Genomic DNA, 27,139 nt, shown 5'->3' on the forward strand with positions numbered 1-27,139 from the left:
AGACTCTTGGTCATTTTAGTCATCCTCCTCTGGACATATTCCAGCTTGTCAATATCTTTTCAATTGTGGTGCCCAGACTTGGACACAATATTCCAGGTGTGGCCTAACCAAGGCATCTAGACCCTGGATCTAGACCAGTGGTTCTCAACCTGTGGGTCCCCAGGTGCTTTGGCCTACAACTCCCAGGAATCCCTGCCAGTTTATCAGCTGTTAGGATTTCTGGGAGTTGAAAGGCCAAAACATCTGGGTACCCACAGGTTGAGAACCACTGATCTAGACGCTATACTCCTATTGATGCAGGCCAAAATCCCATTGGCTTTTTTTGCTGCCGCATCACATTGTTGGCTCATGTTTAACTTGTTGTTTATGTGGACTCCAAGATCTTTTTCACACATACTGCTCTCGAGCCACGCGTCTCCCATTCTGTATCTTTGCATTTCATTTTTTCTGCTGAGATCAAGTGTTGAGATCAAGGGAACTCAGAGTCCCACTCTATTCTGCTTTGATCAGAACTCACCTGGAATACTGTACTCAGTTCTAGGCAGCAGAATTCAAGAAAAATGTTGACAAGCTGGAATCTGTCCAGAGTGACTATAATGGTAAAAGGTCTGGAAGCCAAGCTCGATAAGGAATGGTTTAGGGAGCTGGGTGTATTTAGCTTGGAGAAGAAAAGATTAAGAGGGGAAATATAGTCATGTTTACATATTTGAAAGGATGTTATATTGAGGAGGGAGAAGCTTGTTTTCTGTTGCTCCATAGTCTCTTCCTACTGTATGATTCTATGAAAAACATGAAAATCCCTTGTTCTAGTAAAGGTAAAGGTTTCCCCTTAACATTAAGTCTAGTCATGCCCGACTCGACCTCCAAGGTCATGTGGCCAGCATGACTGCATGGAGTGCTGTTACCTTCCCGCTGAAGCGGTACCTATTGATCTACTCACATTTCCATGTTTTCGAATTGCTAGGTTGGCGGAAGCTGGGGCTAACAGTGGGAGCTCACCCCACTCCCTGGATTAAAACTGCTGACCTTTTGGTCAGCAAGTTCAGCAGCTCAGCAGTTTAACCTGCTACACCATCAGGGGCACCTGTTCTAGTTCTGCATTTTGTGAATACAAATACAATGCATATACCTGGAATCAAACCAGATGGTGAATTGTAGTTTTGGGCCTCCAGATCCTCATGTTCATTAGTTGAAGGACTGGTGGGATCTTCACTGTAGCGCTGAAGAGGGCTAGACTCTGGGAGTGAGTCTTGCAATGCCTTGCTTGCTGCACAGTCTCCATCAAGCATCAAGTTAGTGAGGACACTGTTTGGCTGTTCTGGGAGCAATGGGCCCAAATATGGGCTTTGAGCTGATTCGTCAGTCTCCTCTGCATCTGGCTGAGTCTCTGTGGTACTCTGGAAGGAAAGACAAGAATCACCTGCAGAACTGTATGTGTTGGATGAATAGGAAGCAAAATGAGACACTGTTACAACATGTGATTACAGCAGAAGGTTATTCTAAGCGAAAAAATGGAAAAACACAAATATACCACTTCAGGAAAATTGGAGGATAAAAAGGCTGGAATTTGCTGAAATTGACAAATTATCAACTTTAATAAAGAAAAAAAATTAAGTACTTTTAAGAAAGAATGGGAATCATTTATTTATTTTTTGCAAGAAAAGTGAGATGATACTAATCTCGGGTTTGAGAATTATTATATTAGTTCACTTGAATTACACTATGGAACATGATTTTTGTTCCTGGGTTATAAATGTCATTTCCTAATTGGTTGTATTAGAAAAACACAGAAAAGGTTTATTAAACTGCAAAAACTTTGTTTTGTGGGAAGGACATCCTGCAGCACATTTTGCTATAGTTTTTCAATGAGTATTTCGTAGAGTCTCAACCAATTCCACATAGTTTGTGGCAGCCACAAAAATAAAGTTTCTAGAGTATAACAACTACTTTCGAAGTAAATACTGAACAATTAAACAGGAAATAAGACTGTCAAACCAGGAACAGATTTTTCCCCCTATTTTTTTTTACATTGTATTAGTATGAAGCGAGATGTAACATGAGTATTTGGGAAGTAGGATGTGTTATCATTTATAGCATTGGTTTGAAAGTTGGGTTTTGAATTATAGAATCAGAGTTAGAAGAGACCTCGTGGGCCATCCAGTCCAACCCCCTCCAAGAAGCAGGAAAATTGTATTCAAAGCACCCCGAAGAACCAGCCTGTTTAAAAGCCTCCAAAGAAGGAGTCTCTATCACAGTCAGAGGCAGAGAGTTCCACTGCTGAACAGCTCTTACAGTTAGGAAGTTCTTCCTCATGTTCAGGTGGAATTGCCTTTCCTGTAGTTTGAAGCCATTGTTCTGGTCCTAGTCTCCAGGGTAGCAGAAAACAAACCTGTTCCTTCCTCCCTCTGAGTTCCCTTCACTATACCTTTTAACATCCCAATGACTGTGCTGGCTGGGGAGATTTTAGGATCTGTAATTAAAAAACAAAAAAAAACCCTTTCCAAATTGTGCTCTAGTTATAAAGGTAAGTGGAAGGTTTAGATGTGAAATTCTCGGGAAAAGTTTGTATCCTGTGGCCAGCTTTCAGAAATAACGGAAGTTTGGAATTGTGTGTGTATGTGGTTTCAACAGAATGAATTACGAAGTTCTATGACTAGCATGTGTTCTAAACACCTCTGTTCTATTACACAGTATATCCCTTTGAAGAAAATAAAATGTGTGTGTGTGACTCATTGTCAATCTTCATACAAGATATCTGGCATGCACTTGAATAGCTAAAAGGCCTGGAATGACATTAGAAATCTTGATACAGAGATGCTTCTCTATCATCGTTATTTTCTGAGTGAGCTGTAACCTTACTCTGTTTGAAGGAATCCGAGAACGATAATCAGGCGATGCCTCATTACCGAAGAACCCCTGGTGAGGGACCAAGTACTCTTCTGCATCCACCAGATCTTGCATGTCTTCTTCCTCTAGCAACGTGCGGTAGAAAGTGCTGTCAATGGGGCTGGCTAGACCCATCTTATCATCATTCTGTCAAAAAAGAATAAATCAAATAAAAATATTTGTGGATTCAAGGATTCTATCTCTCCTTCTGGGAAGAGGTAGGAAGGATTCTGCTATATCTTTTGAATAATTCTTATAAAGAATACTGTGCAGTACATTAATATTCTTATTTTTTGACACATTTGAATACACCAATATCCATGGTTTCCATAATGCTGTGAAGGTTTATTGAGGGCCACCCAATGGTTGCAAGCAAGATCCAAGATTTGAACGGATGACTTCCTTGTTCGCAAATCTGAATGCTCTGCAAATTGGGGGGGGGGGGGTTCTCTCAATAAACCACAGAGCCAACATGATGTAGTGGCCTTAGTGATGGATTATGGCCATGGGATACACTACAGTTTGAATTCCCCCATTCAGCAGTTGAATCCACTGGCTGTCCTTAGGCAAGTTACATCACCTGAGCTTCAGAGAAAGACACTGGCAAACTTTCTCAGAATAAATCTTGCCAAGAAGACCCTATGATAGCTTTGCCATATGTTGGAATCAACTTGAAGGCACATAACAACAAATCATCATGTTAATGCACATCCTATACTGAGCACATTTCCACACTGTCTGGAATCAGGGTATATGTCAACTATGAGATTTCACTGCAGTTAAGAGTGCTGGACATAAAACTATGAATTACAACTTCATACAATGAGTAACACAAAGACACATAGGGCCTGCAATCCTGTCATTTAAGTTATGGCCTGCTTGCTCTGTGATAATTTTGCTATGTAATAAGTAATCAGGACATGAAGTTCCTCCAAGTGTCAGCTGTGAATTACTTTCTTTGTAATTTAAGAAGCATGTCAGGTGATGATGTTCCTTACGGAAACAGTGACTGACATCATAAAAGCTGCAACACTTCTCAGATTTCACTGCCTATTTGCTATTGATGCCATAGTGCTAGGGACAGATGGTTCTTCCTGGAAAGAGATGGTTCCAGAGGATTGAAGCAAATGAACTAAGCCACATACTCAAGAGGCAGCAGACAACAACAACAACATGCATGCATATGCATCTGTACGCATGCCGTGCACGAGTCAATCCAACTTGGAATAAAATCCTTTTGCTCTCCAAAATCTATCTGGTCCTAGAGGAGCAAAATCTAGCTCACTGAATTCCAATCCATACAGTGTCATATACAGTATAAGCTGTGTGTATTCAGAAATGTCTACACACCTGTAGTAATGGTTTTAAGTTTTAATTTATAGTTACACGTTATCATTTTAGTTATTATTCTTTGGTTTGTATATATGTTGGCATTAAATTTTGCCATTACTTGTTGTACACTGCTTTGAGTCTCTCCAGGGGTGAGAAAAGTGGTATATAAATTTTATTTATTTATTTACAGTATTTATATTCCGCCCTTCTCACCCCACAGGGGACTCAGGGCGGATTACAATGTACACATATATGGCAAACATTCAATGCCAAAGACACACAAGAGATATAGACAAATGGTCAGAGGCTATTTAACTTTTTCTGGCCGCCAGGGGAGCTGTCGCTTTCATCGTCCATCTGCGACACTGATGAAGTACTTCCACATTCCCCGCATGCTATTTGCTGAAGTGCTCTGCTGGAGTCTTTTTTATGGCCTCGTAAATTTTGTTAAATTAGCCTCCCCACACATTGGTGGTACCAAATTTTCCTACTTGACAGATGCAACTGTCTTTCGGGTTGCAAAGGTCGACAACAAGCTACACAATTGGTCAGAATCTCACTCCGACCCGGGCTGGCTTCGAACTCATGACCTTGTGGTCAGAAGTGATCTTAATGCAGCTGACACTCAGACAGCTGCACCACAGTCCTGGTCCAATGAGGTAAATAATAATGATAATAATAATAATAATAATAATAATAATGGTAGTAATAGATATCAAATCTGTCCCACAACTAGTTTCTAGCACATCTTCTAGCATAGTGATAGCAACTGTGTTGATGGCTTTGCAGTACAACACCCATCAGCTCTACCAGCATAGCTAACGGTGCAAGATTATGGAAGTTGTAATCCATCAGTATCTGGAGGCCAAACATTGCCCACTCCAAACACAGATGTGACCAGTTGTCTCAAACAGCTGGAATAATAAGAGGGTCGTGTCTTTCTTTCCTTGCAGCAATCATCTTGGTCATTGGTTCTCAACCTGTGGGTCCCCAGATGTTTTGGCTTTCAATTCCCAGAAATCCTAACACTTGGTAAACTGCCTGGGATTTCTGGGATTTGCAGGCCAAAACACCTTGGGACTCACAAGTTGAGAACCACTGATCTTGGAGATATCTAGCTGGGAAAATACAGCATTAGATAAACTTTGTCTGCTCTGGTAGGAAGTTTTGTAATTTTGCCGATTCTCATCTCTTAACCCCACTTCCACCCCACTTAAACAAAGCAATATGGTTACTAGAGAATATTCCACATAACTCAAACCTTTGAAGGATAAAGCAGGCAATTTTCTCACCTGGATGACCACAAAACGTTGTGGATCCCTGGCCATACGAGTGAACTCCGTGACCAGTTCTCTAAACTTAGGCCGGCATTCTGAGTCAATCATCCAACCTGTGTGGAAAACACAGCACAATTATTCTCTCCAGTGTATCAGATAAAATTAAAACATTTTGAGAGAACTCCTTTCCACCTAATGGGCAGTAAAAGCAAGGCGTTTTCAGCTATTTAACAAACTAGTAGGTACCAAGAAAGAATTAGGGAAAATTTAATATAGTGTTTGGAATCTCAAATGTTTTCTTTCCTCATCATAGAAAAAGCATACTTAGAACCTTGGCTATTTTCTAGTGTGTCAGAGCAAATCATATTCACTGAAAACTATTGTATCTAGTATTCTAAAACTCAGTATTTATAGGATTATACTCTGACCTGGTAGTGGCGCAGTGGGTTAAGCCGCTGAACTGCTGAATTTGCTGACTGATAGGTTGGCGGTTCGAATCTAGGGAGCAGGGTGAGCCAACATAGCAGTTCAAAAACATGCAAATGTGAGTAGATCAATAGGTACCGCTTCTGCAGGAAGGTAACGGTGCTCCATGCATTCATGCTGGCCGCATGACCTTGGAGGTGTCTACGGACAATGCCAGCTCTTTGGCTTAGAAATTGAGATGAGCACCACCCCACAGAGTCGGACACGGCTAGACTTAATGTCAGGAGAAACCTTTATCTTTACTCTGACATGAATTCGGCTGGTTAGCTCTAACTGTAGTAAATTTACTAATTTGGGCGTTAAAATGGTGAGTCAACAATCAAAAGGAAATTCCACTGCTACAATAAGCCTAGTTTAGTCGAGACTAAGTACAGGATTCTTGCCTCGCCATGAAAAATTATAATTACAACCCAAATTTGGTGTCCAGAAAAGCTGATTTCTTGTGACTTGGGAAAACTTGGTTCATTTCTGCCTAATATGTTCTGCAATATTTGCAATTTTGAATCATTTTTCTTGCCTTTTCTCTTAAGAGGACAAGGAGCTACATATGATGCTATGGACCTATCCCTAAAAATCCAGCTTGTGTTGTCCATATGATACTGTAAAGGTTGGGAAATTTATTTTTAAAAGCAGAGATTCTTTAAAAACAAAAACCGGAATGCTGTGAAAATGTTTACATTACATGCTTTTCTACATTCATATGAAACATCATTGTTTATACATCTCTGAATATGTGCAAGCAAAATTTGGAACATTTATTTACTAGCTTTTTCAATGTGGCAAATAATAAATGCACTTAACACAACTAGAAAATAAAAGTAGTCTATCTTGCTCCCAAAAGAAAGCAAGCAATCTCACCAGTCCTTGCCGCCAAAAGAAATTACAGCTCAATGAAATACAATCTCAAGGGTGCATATCTTGTTAGATGAAAGTATGCCAGAATATATCAAATTGCCAGGCTTCTCTTATAGCCTTTTTTTTTTACAAGGCTGTTGAGAAGCTGATGCAAGCAAAATTATTGTTGTGCTCTTATACAACCCTTCTACCGTGTATGCCAAACCCAAGAGATATTTCTGATAACATACATTTCACCATGATCATGTAAACATCAATGGTGCAGATGGGGGGCTGTGGCAGCCTCTCTCCTTTCTCTAACAGATCAGGGATCTCCCGGGCTGGAATGCCATCGTACGGTTTGGCACCAAATGTCATCAGTTCCCATACAGTTACACCTGGAGAGAAAACGGAAAGAGCATCAAGCAACAGTCCAGTTTTTAAATTGGGAATGAAAGATAAGGACAAGAATGGGAGGCCTGGCTTACCATAGCTCCACACATCACTTTGGTGAGTGAATCGCCTGCGCAAGATGGACTCCAATGCCATCCATTTGATGGGCACCTGGGCAAGGCAAAACAACACCGCAAAGATGACCATGTTGCCAAGAATCTGTCTATCCAGCAGGCTCCAAGCAGTAGCTGACCATGAGAATGTTTTGAAAGAACTAATGTGCCTATGTATCCAGCGTCAGCCTAGTTCACAGACAGGTGGTAAATCTATGCTTGGACTGTTTCAGTTCAGACTAGAGATGGGGAGATGAGGCGACAGTACTGGCCGGTCCTCAATACAAGACATTATCTTCATTTTTTAAGAAAAGTATTCTATTCTTTCTCGCAACAGGCTTTTTTTCCCAAGTAGCATGCAGTCATTTGAGCCCACACATATGATTAGACATAATAATAATAATAATAATAATAATAATAATAATAATAATACTTTATTTATACCCCGCTCCATCTCCCCTAGGGGGGCTCGGGGCGGCTTACACGAGGTCACGCCCATCAATACAATAAACGCAACATTACACAAAAGCATAACACAATATAACACAAAGCATAAACAGAACCAAAAAACATAAAATGCGAAACCAAAATAATAAACGAAACAGCAGTATAAAATCGGACATTAAACACAAAGGAATTACACGGGCAAGGCGAAATTTAAGGATAAAAATTTAAAATTTTAAAACACTGGGAGATTGAGGAAGGAATTAATAGCACAAACCACAAAATAAAGTGCCTATGAGGTCATTTGTGCAAAATTTGGTCAGGGGGTGTCTTACATTCAATCATTGAAGGCACATTGGAATAACCAGGTTTTCAGATTCCTCCTGAAGATTGCCAGAATGGGGGCTTGCCTAATATCTCTGGGGAGTGAATTCCAGAGCCGGGGGGCTACCACAGAGAAGGCCCTTTCTCTCGTCCCCACTAGTCGCACTTGCGATGTAGGCGGGAGCGAGAGAAGAGCCTCCCTGGAAGATCGAAGTGGTCGTGTGGGTTCATAGACGGAAATGCAGTCGCGCAGGTAGGCGGGTCCCAAACCGTTCAGGGCTTTGTAGGTCAAAACCTGCACCTTGAATTGGGCCCGGAAGATAAATGGCAGCCAGTGGAGCTCTTTAAACAGGATACATACAGTTCCATCCATCTTAATATTGTGTAGAATAGGGATGGGCAATTTCAGCAGATCTAAGATCAATATTTCTGCTCCTGGGATCTTTAAAGGACCGCTAGTAAAAATGCTAAATAATAACAAACAAAATAAAGTAGTTGGAAGCACACTTTCGGTTTTGGAAACTTTTAAAAATACATTAGCACAGTGCAATGGGGCTCCAGAATCCACTGAAAGAGTGAATTACTGCTGAAGACAGAACACCCATTTGTCTTTCCTTCCACACTTTACTTTCACACTCAGAAGACTCACTGGTCCAAAGTCACCTAAATTAAATTCAAATGAATACAGAAGAAAAGCTGGATCTCCCGTGTATTAGTACAATACTTTAACCATTATGTTACACTGGCTCTATCTCACCACACTCAGCCTTCAGTGTGCCTCAGGTGTGTCTTCTACTTGGTCCTACCTTTCCTCCATCTGCATGATATTCTGTCTCGTCAATGTCCAGCAGTCGGGCCAAGCCAAAATCCGTGATCTTCACGTGGTTTGGACTCTTCACCAAAACATTCCTGGCAGCCAAGTCTCGATGCACCAGACGGACTTCCTCCAGGTAGCTCATACCCTGAGAAGGAAGAGATAAAAGTCTGTTTGCTTCCCTCAAAGATGAGCCAAGGGAAATTACCACTGGAACTCTTAAACATATGTAAATAATGCAGATGTTGCTTGTACATGCACCTTCAGCCCATGTACCAAAGGGTGGGTTACAATAAAAAAAACTAACCTTGCTTTTTGAATAGCATTTACACAACTTGCTAAACAACATCTAGATTAAAAGCAAATCGATCCAAGACATACTTGAAAAGAATGAAAAACAAAACCAATCTCCAACTGGTGACATTTTCTTTAATAGCAGGCAGTCTTGTCCAAAGGAGTATCTAAGCCATGCTACATTTCATTCCTCTGTTTCACAGATGAAGAATGAGTTGCTCTCAAATACTGCTGAACTACATTTCCTATTAGCTCTATGTAGCATAGTCAATGTAAGGGAATATGTGAGCACAGTCCAGCAATACTTGGAGAGTAGAGCTACAAAGCACTAACTGAACTGGAAATAAGAAAGCTTTTCCAGCTGAAGCCTTCTAAAAACAAGGTATGTTTTCTGCCACTAATTTGTGAGCGTTTCCCAAATGTATAAGGTAAAAGTAAAGATGTCCCCTTGACATTAAGTCTAGTTGTGTCTGACACTGGGGGATGGTGCTCATTTCCATTTCTAAGTCTAAGAGCCAGCGTTGTCCATAGACACCTCTAAGGTCATGTGGGCAGCAAGACTGCATGGAGTGCTGTTACCTTCCTACCGAAGCGTTACCTATTGATCTACTCACATTTGCATGTTTTCAAACTGCTAGGTTTGCAGAAGCTGGGGCTAACAACGGGAGCTCACTTCGTCCCCCAGATTCAAACTGCCAACCTTTCTGTCAGCGGGTTCAGCAGCTTAGCGGTTTAACCCACTGTGCCATTGTGGCCCCCAAATATATAATTACCCTATATAATCATGTTTATAAATCTGGAAATGTTAGTCAGAAAATCAATTAAAAAAAAACCTTGGTCAAATTCTCAATGAGCGGGAAAAAAGGAACCAGATAAGAGTTTAATAATAATAATAATAATAATAATAATAATAATAATAATAATTTTATTTATTTATTTATACCCCACTACTATCTCCCCAAGGGACTCGGTGCGGCTTACATGAGGCCGAGCCCACAATACATCAGTCATAGTTTGTCCCAGGAGAACTGAAAAGCACCAATCTCCTCTACTTTCTCTGCTGTGGCCTTTGGTCTTTTTGAGAGCCTGGGTGAGGAAGTGGCCATGAGGTTGAATTAGTGTTTTCCCTACTCTGTGGAATGCTTTCGAATGATTCACAGGTCAAATAAAAATCCATAATTTTTATACCTGCTTTCAGCTTATAAATGAGGTTGACTTATACATGAGTATATATGGTAGAGATACACCTTATTTTTCAAATCCCAGTGCTTGGGAGAGGATGTTTGCAAGCAGGAAGTGGAAGTAAGCAGTAAAAAAGAATGCTATTTGTATGCATATTCAGAAGAATAAGGAAGGTCCTGTAAAAGAGGAGAGAGGAATGCAGAAGTTTTCAGATTGCTGACATATTCCCAAGGTCTCAGCCTCTGTACTAAGGCATGTGGTATGTACTCAGCTATTCCTTTACTGCTGTGAAAGAAACAACTATGATGTCACACTGCAGCTACTCCAATTATACTACTGCAGTTGTCAGACAAGCTCCACCAGCTGAAATCCTCTCTTCTAGGTAGCCAAGAAAAGTGCAGAAACCATGTGTGATCAGTCATCCACCAACATCACCAGCCATCCTAAATGTTTTCCCCAGTCTACTTCTCATCAGCTGAATTTGTGGCTTGCACTTTGCCCTAATAAATCTATATAAATAAAAGTGTAATGTTAGTTTGTGGGATTAATATAACTCAAAAACCACTGGACGAATTGACACCAAATTTGGACACAAGACACCTCTCAGGCCAATGAGTGATCATCTCTCATAAAAACACTGAAAAACACAGCAAAAAAGACTAAAAACAAACAAACAAAAAACCCCCCAAAATTACATTACAATGCTTTGAAATGGCCATGTGACTGATCAAATAAATAATAATAATAATAATAATAATTACATTACAACGCACACACAAAATCACATATATGCACACACCAACACACATACACACACACAAAACACAGATACACATACACACACATAAAACACAGATACACAGACTGGGCCACAGCAATACGTGGCAGGGGACAGCTAGTATACACACACAAAACACAGCATCGGGACTGTGGCACAGCTGTTTGAGTGTCAGCTGCATTAAGATCACTTCTGACCACAAGATCATGAGTCTGGAGCCAGTCCGGGTCAGAGTGAGCTTCCAACCAATTGTGTAGCTTGTTGTCGACCTTTGCAAGCCGAAAGACAGTTGCATCTGTCAAGTAGGAAAATTAGGTACCATCTATGTGTGGGGAGGCTAATTTAACAAAATTTACGAGGCCATAAAAAAGACTCCAGCAAAGCATTCCAGCAAAAGCATGCGGGGAACGCAGAAGTACTTCATCAGTGTCGTAGATTGACGAGATGAAAGCAACAGCTCCCCTAGCAGCCAGAAAAAGTTAACTAGCTTCTGACTGTTTGTCTATATCTGTTGTGTGTCTTTGGCATTGAATGTTTGTTATATATGTGTACAATGTAATCCGCCCTGAGTCCCCTGTGGGGTGAGAAGGGTGGAATATAAATACTGTAAACAAATAAATAAATAATAAATAGTAAGACATAAAGGTACTATTGTCTTGTTTGTTTATTTTATTATTATTGCTCGTTTAAGAGAAAGAAGAAAATATGAGAGGATACAGCAGAACATATTGATAGATTCAAGACCTGCAAACCACATGTAGATCAGGACCCCAATATACTCCAAAAGATGGTTTGAAAGATGTATTAGTAATGATGGATCCTAGGCCTGGCAAAAATGTTCATCAACATGAAATCCAGCTGCTGCCTTGAAGCTTCGCCTACCTTTGCTATCTGCACACACCAGTTCAGAAGGTCCTGGGAACCAATACGGTCCTTGTTCTCCCGCACATAGTCCAGCAGACAGCCGTAGGGCATGAGCTGAGTCACCAGCTGCACCGTGGAAGTGAGGCAGATTCCCAGAAGCCGAGAAACATATGGGCTGCCCACACCTGCCATGACATATGCTTCCTGGGTAAAGATCAAGAGAAGCAATGGGAAATGTTAGAAGTCTCTTTTGGAAATCGGAAGTGAAGAAAAACTCCACAGGGGAAAAACATTAAGGATAGTCTGGAGATAAGGGTCAGAGTGCCAGCTGCTGCCCTCTGGTTCAGGGCACACAACTCAGAAAGACTCATAATGGCCTCCCCACTCACATCCAATATCTCCTTGTTTGCTTTGGGGGAGGTGTTTTCTCGTAAGACTTTGATGGCCACTGGGATCTTCACATTCTCACCATCTGGAATCCAAACACCCTGCACAGGGGATCAAGAGAAAGACTGTGTGATCAAATACACAAAGGAGGGCTTTGCTTTAATTAAAGTAAGGTATGGGAGGGAAATGGCAAAAATATAATGCAAACATTGAGCTAAAACCAAATATAAAAGAACTGGTTGTTATGCTAAAATAGGGGTCCTCAAACTTTTTAAACAGCGGGCCAGATCACAATACCTCAAATTGTTGGAGGACCGGATTATAATTTGAAAAAAGCATGAATGAATTCCTATGCACGCTGCACATATCTTATTTGTAGCACAACCCCCCCCCCCTAAAAACAATACAATAATTAAAATGAAGAACAATTTTAACAAATATAAACGTATTAATATTTCAATGGGAAGTGTGGGCCTGTTTTGGCTGATGGGATAGGATTGTTGTTGTTGTTGTGTGCTTTCAAGTCATTTCAGACTTAGGTTGACCCTGAGTGACGGCTGGATAAATGACCTCAGAGGGCCGTATCCGGCCCCTTAGTTTGAGGACCCCTGTGTTAACACATAGACCAATGGTCTAACTCAATACACTGCATGATAGATTGCCCACCAACAAACTTTACTATTTTGTAAAATTAGAGATAATAAGAAATCTACTATAACATAAAAGTTTTTCCACAGATAGTTGTAAGCAAACCACCTGCTTCAATATATGGTGAAGAAGAGGCCTTCTCAGTGGTGTCCCCTCAGCTATGGAACACCCTCCCTAGGGATATCAGATTGGCTCCTTCCCTCTTAACATTTTGGAGAAAAGTTAAGACATGGCTGTTTGAGCAAGCGTTTACAAATGCAGAGTAACCGACATAGGAAATGGAATGACTAGACGATGGAATTGGACAATGTTTTAACAAGGAGGCGCTAATGACAAGGGTTTTATTGTTTCTGCTGTGGTTTTATATTGTTTTTAATGTTTTAATTTATATTTTGATATTACGTGTACTGATTTGTTGTAAACTGCGTTGAGTCGCCGACAGTCTGAGAATGGCGGTATACAAATACAGTAAATAAATAAAATAAATAAGAGCCATGGTTGATTAGGGATGATGGGAGTTATCACAGGCCAATGGATCTAGAGAGCAAAAGGTTGGAGAATGGCTTGTGGAGATACTCACAGTGTATGCTAATCCATTTGTCAAATGGTAGAAGCTCCTTCTTTGGAGGCCTTTAAACAGGGGCTAGGTGGCTTTAAACAGGGGTCTGGGGTGCTTTGATTGTGCAGGGTAGGGGGTTGGACTAGAGGACCCATGTGGTCTCTTCCAACTCTATGATTCTATCATTCTAAGTTGAACTTCAGCACTGACTCAGATAAGAAACACAGTGATTCTCCACATTTTGTCCTAAATTATCTATTTCAGCTTCCATTTAAGCTTCTTTTTAATAGGCAACATGCAAGGCATTAGGTCAAAATATACTTTGAACTACAGATTTTAAGCATAATTGTGTCAATCTTCATACAGGATGACATGTTACCAAAGACACAAAACAGCATTTTGAACATGCTCCTAACAAAAAGAATAACATTTGACAAATATCCTATGGAGAACTGGAAAAACACAAAGTGTTTCCTTGAAGAAAAGATTTTAAAAGGAACAGGGGAAGACCCCTTTTTCTTTGGGAAGAGTTTTGTGGCTTCAAGTCGGCCAACCAAAGTCTCCCTTGTCAGTTACAAATATATAACTAACCAGTTTTCATTCTCCTCACCTTGTACACTGTTCCAAAAGCACCGGACCCCAACACCTTGACTTTTTTCAATTCCGTTTCCTTGAGAATACGCATCTGAGCCTGGTTTGGCAGAGCCCCACTCGGTGTCAATGGTTCCACCAACTAATGAAACCACAGAAAAGGAGGAGGAGAAGGAACCAAGATCAGGAGAGAAACCGAAGTAGCATTTTCCATCAGTTAGTCTCACAAGCAAGAAAGAAATCAAATAATTCTGATAGCATGAGAAAGAAATTGGGAGGAGCAATACTGCTAAGTACCTCTTCAGGGATAGTTCAGGAGATTGCTCCTTCAGAACTATTTCAACATGTTTTACGTACCAGTATATGATGTAGAGCAGCATTTCTCAACCTGGGGGTCGGGACCCCTGGGGGGGTCACGAGGGGGTGTCAGAGGAGTCACCAAAGACCATCAGAAAACACAGTATTTTCTGTTGGTCATGAGGGTTCTGTGTGGGAAGTATGGCCCAATTCTATCATTGATGGAGTTCAGAATGCTCTTTGATTATAGGTGAACTATGAATCCCAGCAACTACAACTCCCAAATGTCATAGTCTATTGTCCCCAAACTCCACCAGTGTTTACATTTGGGCATACTGAGGATTCGTACCAAGTTTGGTACAGAATCTGATCCATCATTGTTTGAGTCCACAGCGCTCTCTGGATATAGGGCAACTACAACTCCAAAACTCAAGGTCAATGCCCACCAAACCCTTCCAGTATTTTCTGTTGGTTCTGTGTGCCAAGTTTGATTCAATTCCATCATTTGTGGAGTTCAGAATGCTCTTTGATTGTAGACAAACTATAAATCACAGCAACTGTAACTCCCAAATGACAAAAATAAATCCCCTCGCAACCCCAACAGTATTCAAATTTGGGTGAATTGGGTATTTTTGCCAAATTTGGTCCAGTGAATGAAAATATATTCTGCATATCAGATATTTACATTATGATGCATAACAGTAGTAAAACTGCAGTTAGCAACTAAAACAATTTTATGGTTGGGGGGGGGGGGGTGTCACCACAACATGAGGAACTGTATTCAGGGGTCGCGGCATTAGGAAGATTGAGAAACACTGATGTAGAGAATCTGAAATCTATCTTATTCTGTATTAGTCTTTGAACACTGGTGAACAATATGTTCCAGGCATGTTTACATGCAGGGCATAAAGGAGCATTTTATGAGGATATAATATTCATTTTTAAATTGTGTTTGTTTTTAAAATGCTTTATAGTGTTTTAAGTATTTTTAATGGGCTTAAATCAGTGCTTCTCAATCTGTGATTGAGTCCCCAGATGTTTTGGCCTTCAACTCCCAGAAATCCTAACAGCTGGTAAACTGGCTGGGATTTCTGGGAATTGTAGGCCAAAACACCTGGGGACCCACAGGTTGAGAACCACTGGGTTAAATGTTTATTGTGAATATTTTAAGTGTTTTTCGGTCCCACTCTGGGAGAAAGGCAACATACAAATACAACAACAACAACCTGCCTTGTTTCTTGTTTGCCCTCTAGCCCTTCATATTCATGGAACATGGAGGTTCCACTAAGCTAAACAGAATATACAGAACTTATAGAACCTGGAAGTCTGAGAGGCAATTACAAATACTTAAATAAATAAATGAAGAAACAATACAAATAAAAATGTATTTGGAGACATTTTCCACAAGGATTGAGGGGAGGGGAGTCAACTTTTATAACAGCAGGCACACTTTGCCAAGAGTCTGTAAGTCCAACTTGGGAGAGAAACAGTGTTTGGATTTCCTTGTCCATGAAACTTAACATCACCACCTCTTCTGAAGAGCCTCCATTAGTGAGCAAACAATACAATTTTGATCAATTACATTTCAAAGACAATGTGCTAAACTAAACACTCCTAAAACCAAGCCTTCCAGCTCTTTTTGCCCAGCCTTCCTGCTTTTTGAAACACTTTCGCTGATGAAGATATCTAGAAGTTTCAAAAATGTGCACTAATATTTTGGAACCTTTTTAGCGGGCTTAACAAAGCAACTATCATAATACTGATTCTAGATCAGTGGTTGTCAACCTGTGGGTCCCCAGATGTTTTGGCTTTCAACTTTCAGAAATCCTAACAGCTGGTAAACTGGCTGGGATTTCTGGGAGTTGTAGGTCAAAACACATGGGACCCACAGGTTGAGAACCACTGTTCTAGATGTTTTCCTGATAGTCAGTTGTGATATATCAGCCTTATAAAAAACTCCTAAATGTTGCCAACACTCAAGAGATCATGGACAACTTCATGTCAGCAATATCTCCTACACAAACCATCTTGCTAGTTCTATCCCTTAAAAGAAGGCTTATAGCCACCAACCAACCTCAGTCTCCTGCAGAAGACGGCGCATTGTGTGTTTCCTCTCTTGCTGCTTCCGCCGGTTGATGCAAACGATGATGATAAGCAAGAGAACCAGAGCAAGGGCAGCCCCCACCACCCCAGCTATGATGGAGGTAGCCTGGCTGAAAATGGGGGAAAGAGAAGAAAAATAAGTACGATAGTTTAAAAAGTAGGGTTGGGTCACCAATTACTTTGAATGGAAGACAGCACTCAGAGCAATTTTATCTCCTCAGCATTTGGGGCAAAGAGAAAAGCAAAGACGATACACACAGAATTTTCACTCGTGATGTTTGAGAAATTCCATATATCTCTGTGCCTTCTCCCTTTTCATGGTTTCAAATGCATATGGACAAAAATGCTAACTTGTTGCATGATTATTAATAAGTATATAGTAAGGATTATGAGCTAATAAGCTACTTAATACTGTCATGTTACTTTTCTAACTCTCCTGAGAATATTTCCCAATTTGTCCATTTATTATTTTATGAGAGCTCACAGCACACCCAAACGCTTTGTATATCTTAAGCAACAGCTCTGGAAGATTCTATGTGCAGACAAATAGACTTGGAACACACTTTCCTTTTCAAAAAAAAATTAAAAAACGAAAAGCTAAAGCTTTCCAGAATAGTTATATTCTGTTATGTCAGCTTCACTGGCTGCTAATCTGCTGCCGAGCACAATTTAAAGTGCTAGCTTTGGCCTATAAAGCCCTAAATGGTTTCGGCTCAGCTTACTTGCCTGAATGAATCTCCCTCTATGACCCAACTCAGAGATTAAGATAATCGGGGAGGCCCTGCTCTCGATCCCACTATCCTTGCAAGCTTGGTTGACGGGGACAAGAGACAGAGTCTTCTCAGTGGTGGTCCCCCAGCTGTGGAACTCCCTCCCTAATGAAATCAGATCAGCCCCCTCCCTCCTATCCTTTAGGAAAAAACTTAAAACATGGTTGAGAGAACAAGCATTCAAGCAGCAGACGCAGCAATAATAATGAGAATGATTTACTTGTCGGACAATAGACAGACCTGGATTATGACTGGAACTTGTGCAAGTTTAATTGGATATATTTATATTTTATATCTTAATTATTTGTTTAAATGTAAACTGTTATTTTAATTTTCTTTGTTTGGGAATCTAATGGTTGCCGGTTGTGAGACCGCCTTGAGTCCACCTTTGAGAAGGACAGGATATAAATGTATGAAATAAATTATGTGCATTAGTGTGGTTTTTCTTCCCCTCAAATGTGTGCCATCAACCATTCCAAAGTTTGACACCTTCTAGGTGCTCACCTTCCCATTCTCCAGCCAACATACACAATGGTCAAAAGCCTAGATCAAGCAAATGGAGGGCAAAGTTCACCCTGTATGATACTTTCTCCATGCCTTACTTATGTCTCTGTCTCTCTCTCCTCTTGTTGTTGTTGTTGTTGTTTTTTTTGTATGAGGTGCAAAAAGGTTATTTCCTAGCCCTTTACACCCTGTAAAAATATCCTTCTCCTATTCCCTTTCCCTGAAACTGTCAAGCTCCAAGGGGGGCCACTTCTGTTGGTTCCCAATGTGGGGGAGTAGAGAGATAATTCAGGTATTAACAAACCAAATCATCACAACTTCAGAGGAGAAAGGAAATGGGTGTGCATTTACAGGTGGAGCATATCTTCCTCCTCTTTCACCTTGGAGTTAAATACTGTCTCCAAATTTCTCCGGTCCCTATTACAAACTATAGGAGCCACAGGCTGTTTCAAAGCTTGACAAATGCAGAGAGAGTTGGAAAAGACATCATCCAAACAACTACTTCAAAAAAAGGCACACACGTGTATGCCTCTAATAAGATTCCAGCCAATATGTCCCATTCATACTATCTTGATATATATAAAAAGAAAAAGTCCAATACCCAGGTTTCTGATCCACTGGGCAGCCTAATTCATCTCGGGCTGCGCATCTGGAAAGAGAAACACCCATCATATAAAATAATCACCACATTTAAGAAACATTGGTTTAAATGTTCAGCAAAAACTATCAGTGTTAGACACCATGACTGCCTCCAAAGCCCTATTTTCACAATTCACTTGTTATAATTGTGCTCATTTCAATTTACCTTTAGTATAATGAATTTTATTGGGTTGGAATGACCAATAAATACAGGCTGCTGTCAACTACTGACTGTGTGGACCAAAAAGTATTAAGAATGAGGAAAGAAAGTAATCAATAAGAGCAATTGAGAATTAATGTTCCCTGTGAAGTTATAAACAACAGGCTGAAGGGTTTTCCAAAAGGCTTCGCTGGTCCACAGAGTAGGGCTATGAGACAGTTCCCTCCAACTCCCCAGAATATATCTCAATTTGCCAAATTGCTTCAATTTTCCTCTCTCAAAATGATGATCAGAAATGATACTTATTGTTGTCATTTTAAGAAGGACTCTAAGGAAAAAAATAGAGGCATTATGGAAAAAGGTTTGTTACTATCCACTGTTTCCCATAGCCATGCACAGTCCGGGAACGTGTCTCCCATATTGGGTCCATATTCCCTTGGTAACTTTACCTATTTTCTTTGAATGCCTAACATATATTTCTAAATGCTGAACTGGAATTTTAAAGTATTCTAATGTTGAAAATTTTGGGGTTAAATAAAATGTTAACATGGGAGGGTCAGACTTCCCTCCTTCCCCTATAGCAGTGATTCTCAACCTGTGGGTCCCAGGTGTTTTGGCCTACAACTCCCAGAAATCCCAGCCAGTTTACCAGCTGTTAGGATTTCTGGGAGTTGAAGGCCAAAACATCTGGGGACCCACAGGTTGAGAACCACTGTCCTATAGCATTATGTAGCAAAATTGGGGAAAAAAATCTGCTCCTAGTTTGAAAGTGATTTCCTATTTAATGTGTAGTGTTTACTTTTTATACTTACTTTGAAAGTATTATATTCCAGAAACTTCATTTTTGTGGCTGCTACAAACTATGTTGAGACTCTATGAAATATTCACTGAAGAACTACAGCAAAACATGCTGCAGGGTGTATCCCAAAAATAAAGTTCATGTTACATAGTGTAGTACACCACTGGGGCAGGGAATTGCCAAGTACAGACAGTCCCTAAGTTATGAATAAGGTTCTGTAGATTTGTTCTTAAGTTGAATTTGTACGTAAAGAAGGGGAGCCGGGTGGACATTGCCATCTTGTCCCCTGTGACATCAGCGCCCCTCCCCTAGCAATAATGTAATATTATGTAGTACTAGTGTTATGAATGATGTAATAGTACTATGCTAGTTATGTATTATGTAGTATGTTGAATGTACTTATGACTTGTAAGCCGCTCTGAGTCCCCTTCGGGGTGAGAAGGGCAGCATATAAATGTCGTAAATAAATAAATAAATAAATAATTTGGAACAATAACATTTTAAAGTGCAACTCCAGCCACACACATACACAGGCACATGCTTTGGATAACATAAAGGTAAAGGTTTCCCCTGACATTAAGTCTAGTTGTATCCGATTTTGGGAGTTTGGTGCTCATCTCCATTTCTAAGCTGAAGAGCCGGCATTGTCCATAGACACCACCAAGGTCATGTGGCCAGCATGACTGCATGGAATGCCGTTACCTTCTCGCCAAGATGGTACCTATTGATCTACTCACATTTGCATGTTTTCGAACTGCTATGTTGGCAAAATCTGGCCCTAACAGCAGGAGCTCACCCCACTTCCCAGATTCGAACCGCCAACCTTTCAGTAAGCAAATTCAGCAGCTCAGCAGTTTAACCTGCTGCGCCACCAGAGGGCCTTTGGATAACATAGGGCAGGGTTAACACCCCTGTGGAGTTTGTTTTGCTGGCTATGCCTCTGTTCAGAAGGTTTCGCTGCACTTTCTGACGTTGTAATAATTGGATTTCAAAAAATTGGCTTCCTGTGGAAACTAGGATGGGTGAGAAAGATTCAGTGGAGACACGTTTTCTGCATGATAACTCTTCCAGGAGTTAATTTCCCCTTCAAGGGGTGGATTTCTCCCACTTTCTGTTTTCTCACTCTCATTCTTAACTATAAGTCATATGTAAGTTGGATGTTTGTAACGTGGGGACAGCCTGTACTGGGAAAAAGAGGTCATTTCTCATTTCTATTACAGATGAATTCTCAGTTCTTCTTCTTCCCCAGTTTCCACCTACTTTTAGTACAAGATGCCAAGAACCCCTTAGGGCTGATCCCTACTACCACCTTAATTCTGCTAAAACTCACGAATGTGTGCAGTTGATTGGACAGAACTGACAAAGAGCTTCATCATCAGCATATTTCCAGATGGGGACAAAAGAATTATCCATCTTCACACCGCTGGGACACCGCTCCACACAAGAAAGGCCATCTTTGTAATGAGCACAAGCCACACATTGATCTGCCTCCTAAAAAGGAAGAAAATTGGGTCAGGAAAGACTTTCCATTGGGTGCAACGGGAGTGTACACAAGCTGATGTATTTAGACTAAATCTCAGCTTGTTTTACCATACAGGTTCACCAGGTGTTGACATGACCATAGACGGACATGAGCTACAAATCAGGAGAAACTCAGCTAACTTGATAGGAATCTAGGAATCTGGAGTCACCAAGTCTGGAGCTGTTGCAAAGTTGCCTCGGGAGCATAGTGCTGTTGTTATACATTTCATAACCTACGAAGGAAAAAAGTTGTGCAACTGGGATATGCAGCAATATTGTGGGCTCTAAAGGCAGCCCACTGTTTCCAGTTAAAAAGTTAAGCTCACGTTGAACCTTCTCCCATTAAACACAACAATACTTCAAAGTGTTTCCCTTTGGGTGGATCGTGTTCCCAATATCTATAAGAAAAGGCTTCTTACTTCACTGCCTGAGAATGAGTCTTTCTCATTAAGCTTACACAACCTCGCCGATAACAGCCAAAGTCTTTACCCAAATGCCATTCTGTGCTCTTCCAAAAAAACAGAAAACACAATGACTGTGTCAACCATCCCACGGCTGCTATATCACCTTCCACAATGGGATGTCATCAAAATGTATTGACTATTGTTTATTATGACTGACATTTTACTCTTTTATATATACTTTTTTGAGCTCTGGAACTCAAGGAGGCTTGAAAATATTAGGACTGATACAGGCGTATGTTGAGTGCTGGGCAACAACTCTGGAGGGCAGGGTTTGAATGGGTGGCCTTGAGCAAGTCACACTCTCTCAGCCTCAGAGGGAAAGTAAAATAAATCTCCTCTGAACAAACCTTGCCAAGAAAAAACCAAGATAGGTTCACCTTAGTTTCGCCAAAAGCTGGGAACAACTTCATAGCACTCAACAACAACACTCACAAAACAAATAAAAGGAAAAAATATAAACAATGAATCTGTAGTGATCAAACTATAATATCAAACTTACTTACTTAGGCGATCCCTCATTGTCCGAGTAGGATAGTCTTCCAAAATCAGTGTACTAGTGGGTCTGTAGGTGACTGTGGAGCCCTATTCTTGATTTGCATCTTCTCCCACAGTGAAGGCATTGGTTTCCAGGTGGGAGGCGGTCCCGGTTGGGGTTGGCTTGATGTGCCTTTCTCTTGGCAGGTTTCTCTCTTTCGCCCTGCATTTGTGCCTCTTCAAATTCTACAGCACTGCTGGTCACAGCTGACCTCCAGCTGGAGCACTCAAGGGCCGGGGCTTCCCAGTTCTCAGTTTTTAAGGTTGGCTTTGAGCCCATCTTTAAATCTCTTTTCCTGTCGTCCAACATTCTGTTTTCCATTCTTGAGTTCAGAGTACAGCAACTGCTTTGGGAGATGGTGGTCAGGCATCCGGACAATGTGACCAGTCCAGTGGAGTTGATGGCGGAGGACCATTGCTTCAATGCTGGTGGTCTTTGCTTCTTCTAGCATGCTGACATTTGACCGCTTGTCTTCCCAAGAGATTTGCAGGATTTTCCAGAGGCAACGCTGATGGAATCATTCCAGGAGTTGCATGTGACGTCTGTAGACAGTCTACGTCTAGCAGGCGTAAAGCAGGGTTGGGAGGACAATAGCTTTATAAACAAGCACCTTGGTCTCCCTACAGATGTCCCAGTCCTCAAACACTCCCTGCTTCATTCAGAAAAAAGCTGCACTCGCAGAGCTCAGGTGGTGTTTTATTTCAGTGTCAATATTGCCTTTTGTGGAGAGGTGGCTGCCAAGGTAGCAGAAATGATCAACATTTTCTAATGTTACTCCATTAAGCTGCATTTTTGGCATTAGAGAGGGATTGGCTGGTAACTGCCAGAAGGGCACTTTCATTTTCTCGATGTTCAATGACAGGCCGAGCTTCAAACTATCAGTCCTTTCAATTGACTCCAACTTATAGCAACTCTAAATCTTCTTGGCAAGGTTGATTCAAAGGAGGTGTGGTTCCTTTTGCGGAATCCGACACTCAAACTACAATGGCTCTTATCTAAACTATAAATAATAACTATTAAACTATAATTATCAACTATCAACTGAAAAAGCACGTAGTATAGTTTTGGACAAATCACACATTTCCAACTCAGGAAGAAGACAATAGGAACCTGCTTTGAATGAATGTAAAACCCTAGGACAGGGTGAAGATAGGTTGTTGACTTGAAAGCACATAAAAATAACAGCAAAGATAATGTCTTAATGAGGCTGAAACAATGGCGAAATAGTTAAGCCCCTGAAAACAGATGCATGGACTCTACAATTACAGCTCTTTATAACTTTCAGCCTCCTTAGCCAGCATGACTAAGGGCTCTTCCATACAATCATATAATCATATATATCAAGGCAGATAATCCACAGTAACCTACGGATGTGAGAGCTGGACCTTAGGGAAGGCTGAGCGAAGGAAGATAGATGCTTTTGAACTGTGGTGCTGGAGGAAAGTTCTGAGAGTGCCTTGGACTGCGAGAAGATCCAACCAGTCCATATTTCAGGAAATAAAGCCCGACTGTTCATTGGAGGGAAGGATACTAGAGACAAAGTTGAAGTACTTTGGCCACATCATGAGGAGACAGCAAAGCCTAGAGAAGACAATTATGCTGGGGAAAGTGGAAGGCAAAAGGAAGAGGGGCCGACCAAGGGCAAGATGGATGGATGGCATCCTTGAAGTGACTGGACTGACCTTGAAGGAGCTGGGGGTGGTGACGGCCGACAGGGAGCTCTGGCGTGGACTGGTCCATGAGGTCACGAAGAGTTGGAGATGACTGAACGAATGAACAACAACAACAATCCACAGTATCTGCTTTGAACTGGAATATTAGTGAGTCCAGACTGCCAAATAGTCCAATTTAATGTGGATTTTACACAGCTGTGTCGAAGGGCCCTAAAAAAGATAGTTCTAGATCAGGGGTTCCCAACCTGTGGTCCATGGACCACCAGTGGTCCGCAAGAACGAAAATATGATCTGCGGCCTCACATTTCTACACTGTTGCCTCGAAACCACGCAGCAATGAGAGTGACTGTTCTCATTAAACCCTCTTATAGTGCCAAGGCAATGGAGATGTTGGGAGGGGGAAGCTGACTACCCACAAAAAATTACTACTACCTATTGCTAATTAAGACTCCTAGTATTGAAAACAAAACAAGAAATAAAGAAAATAACAACAAAATTTCATGGTTCCAACATTGGCAGATAAGAGAGTGTTTAAAAAAAAGATAAATTATTAGGCTTTGAAGAACAAAAATCATTTTGGGACATGGTAATACAAACGGACAAGAAGATAATAACGAAAATACATAAGAAATTACTAGAGTGGAACAAGGGAAATAATGAGGAAAAAGAATATATGAAAAGATGAAAAGAAAATATTGGAAGCAAGATAAAAAAAGAAGAAGAATTGGAAGAAATTTGGAATAGAAAATTGAAATACTCATATGCATCTGATTTGAAAGAAAACTGGATAAAAATATCACACAGGTGGTATATGACCCCTTACAAACTAGGAAAATGTTATAAAAATGCCAATACAGAATGTTGGAAGTGCACAAAGAAGGAAGGCACTTATTTCCACATGTGGTGGACGTGCGAAAAAGCGAAGACATATTGGAAAGAAATACAAGAAACACTACGAAAAATATTAGAAATAAATATCCAATTGAAACCAGAAATATTTTGCTAGGAATCACAGACCAAAAAAAAAAAACAGCAAAAAAAATGTGGTAGTTTCTTCTCACTACCGAAGCTAGAATGTGCTATACAAGATTATGGAAAAAACAAGAGATACTGAGCATAGAAGACTGGCTAGAAAAAGTTCTAGACATTTGGAATATGGGCAGACTTACCTACCTGTTATCAAAAAATAAACAAAAACCGATAAAAGAGACGAACTGGACGAAAGTTACAGAATACTTAAAAAGTAAGAAATACAAGACATTAATATAAAAAAATGAAATAAACCCAGAAAGAAGGAAAGGATGAAGGATTAAACAAAGAAGAAAAAGAGAAGAGGAGAGAAGAAGAAAGAAAAGGAAGACACCTCACAAAAGATACTCGGGAAGTCACGAAGAAAAGTAATTTTTTCGGGGGGGGGGGGAGGAGGTTTCCTCTCTTTTCCTTTTTTATTTTCATTTTTTTCTCTTTTTTAAGTTTTTTTAATAATGTTTTGGAAAATCTTTATAAAGATTATTTTAAAAACTTACTACTACCACATCAGCTCTAGATTATTAAATATGGTTTTCTGTGGGCGAGCAGATGGTGACTACTGAATGGTATATGTTCTGTATCAGAAACTAGAGCTGATGTGGTCTATCCAATGCAATTTTCTGAATCAGCAACCCAAATATCCAAGCTGAATCTAAAGTTGACCAAAGGCAACTTTTGGTACTAATGTTGGAGAGTGGTCCCTGGTCAAAGTGGTCACTGGTCAAAAAAAATATTGTGAACCACTGTTCTAGATAATAAAGAAAGACCTGTTCTGACACAAATAGTGCAGAAAGATTGATCTTTTCTCTTTATTATCAGGTCTACAAGTTATATAAACTATAAAAAAAGTTTCCTCTTGTACCTGAAAACTGAACATCTAGGCCGCTTTTGCTTTAACATTCGCTTTTGTTTCAACACAAATGCCCAATCAAGTTCCAAATTTTTATGTAGTAGAAGTAAGCAAAATCTCACATCCAGAATAACTACTTCTAAGTTATTTAAAAATAAACAAGCTTCTAGATTTCATGGCACTGAAAAAAACCCTGAAAAGATATTCATTTTCAGACCAGAGACCATTAGATTACATAATCCCAATGGAAAAAAGGTAACGATTAAATTGGCTTATAATTTATATTGTCTTTGTTTTAAAATGGTGTCTACGCCTATTGTGTTTATGTTGCTGTCCTAAAGGCACCTTATCCCTTCTGATCCTGAAAGCTAAGCAGCGTCAAGGTTTATATGTGCTTGGGTGGGAGACCACCAACGAATACAAGGTGCTGGAGGCTATATTCCAGAGGAAGGAACTGGCAAAACCACGTCTGAGTATTCCTTACCTAACAAAACCTTATGAAAAATGCACGGGGTCACCATAAGTCAATAGGTGGCTTGAAGGTTTATGTAAACACTAAATTTATGACAGACGTAATCCAATAAGAGAGAGACAGAGATAAAGAAAGGATTCTTCTTCTAAAAATTAACCTACTATCTATATTTTTGATTATGTATATTATCTGATTGATCCCGTGAAACGTTGTTTAGTTAACCATTATGTTGCAGTCGTTATGGTCACCAAACACAATGGAATCATGACAACAAGATACAAAAGGCAGAACACAGAAAAATAAAATAATCTATATAAATAAAAATGTAATGTTCGTCTGTGAGATTGACAGAACTCAAAAACCACTGGACGAATTGACACCAAATTTGCACATAAGACACCTAACAACCCAATGTATGTCCTTCACTCAAAAAAATTGATTTTTTCATTTGGGAGTTGTAGTTGCTGGGATTGATAGTTCACCTACAATCAAAGAACATTCTGAACCCCACCAATGATGGAATTGAACCAAACTTGGCACACAGTTCTCTCATGACCAACAGAAAATACTGGAAGGGTTTGGTGGGCAGTGTCCTTTGGTTTTGGAGTTGTAGTTCACCTACATCCAGAAATCACTGTGGACTCAAACAATGATAGATCTGGACTAAACTCTACAAGAATATTCAATATACCCAAATGTGAACACTGGTGGAGTTTGGGGAAAATAGAATCTTGACATTTGGGAGTTGTAGTGGCTGGGACTTATAGTTCACCTACAATCACAGACTATTCTGAACCTCACCAACGATAGAATTGGGCCAAACCTCCCACACAGAACCCCCATGTGGGCCACAGCAATGCGTGGCAGGGGACGGCTAGTCATGAAAACATGACTATAACCATAAACCTACAGGTATAAGTCAGTTAACAAGGGAGATTTGTTCCTGAGCATTATTTCTTTAACAGAAATTACAAAAACACTGTTTCCTACATCACTAAAAAGAAGAGCAGCAACTTGAGTAATAAATATGTTAGTCTTTATAGCATGACACGACTCTTGGTCACTTTTGCTTTAAGAAACAATCGTGGCTTTGCGAATGGTTCCAATAGCATTCACA

At 40.3% G+C, this 27,139-nt stretch overlaps 1 protein-coding gene across 1 annotated transcript in view; it reads right to left on the reverse strand.

Annotated features, from left to right (window-relative positions):
• Positions 1-27,139, reverse strand: part of ERBB2 (erb-b2 receptor tyrosine kinase 2) — a 108,047-nt gene that overhangs the window by 4,083 nt on the left and 76,825 nt on the right. The window contains exons 15-26 of the mRNA XM_060781069.2: positions 20,809-20,969; positions 18,482-18,529; positions 16,578-16,716; positions 14,226-14,348; positions 12,411-12,509; positions 12,040-12,225; positions 8,896-9,051; positions 7,304-7,379; positions 7,067-7,213; positions 5,511-5,608; positions 2,860-3,033; positions 1,130-1,397 (exon numbers count right to left, since the gene is read on the reverse strand). Of these exons, the coding sequence (XP_060637052.2) occupies positions 1,130-1,397; positions 2,860-3,033; positions 5,511-5,608; positions 7,067-7,213; positions 7,304-7,379; positions 8,896-9,051; positions 12,040-12,225; positions 12,411-12,509; positions 14,226-14,348; positions 16,578-16,716; positions 18,482-18,529; positions 20,809-20,969 (1,675 nt within the window). The remainder of the gene's footprint in view (positions 1-1,129; positions 1,398-2,859; positions 3,034-5,510; positions 5,609-7,066; positions 7,214-7,303; positions 7,380-8,895; positions 9,052-12,039; positions 12,226-12,410; positions 12,510-14,225; positions 14,349-16,577; positions 16,717-18,481; positions 18,530-20,808; positions 20,970-27,139) is intronic.

The sequence above is a fragment of the Anolis sagrei genome, chromosome 6 (assembly GCF_037176765.1).
Source record: "Anolis sagrei isolate rAnoSag1 chromosome 6, rAnoSag1.mat, whole genome shotgun sequence".
NCBI classification, from domain to species: Eukaryota; Metazoa; Chordata; class Lepidosauria; order Squamata; family Dactyloidae; genus Anolis; species Anolis sagrei.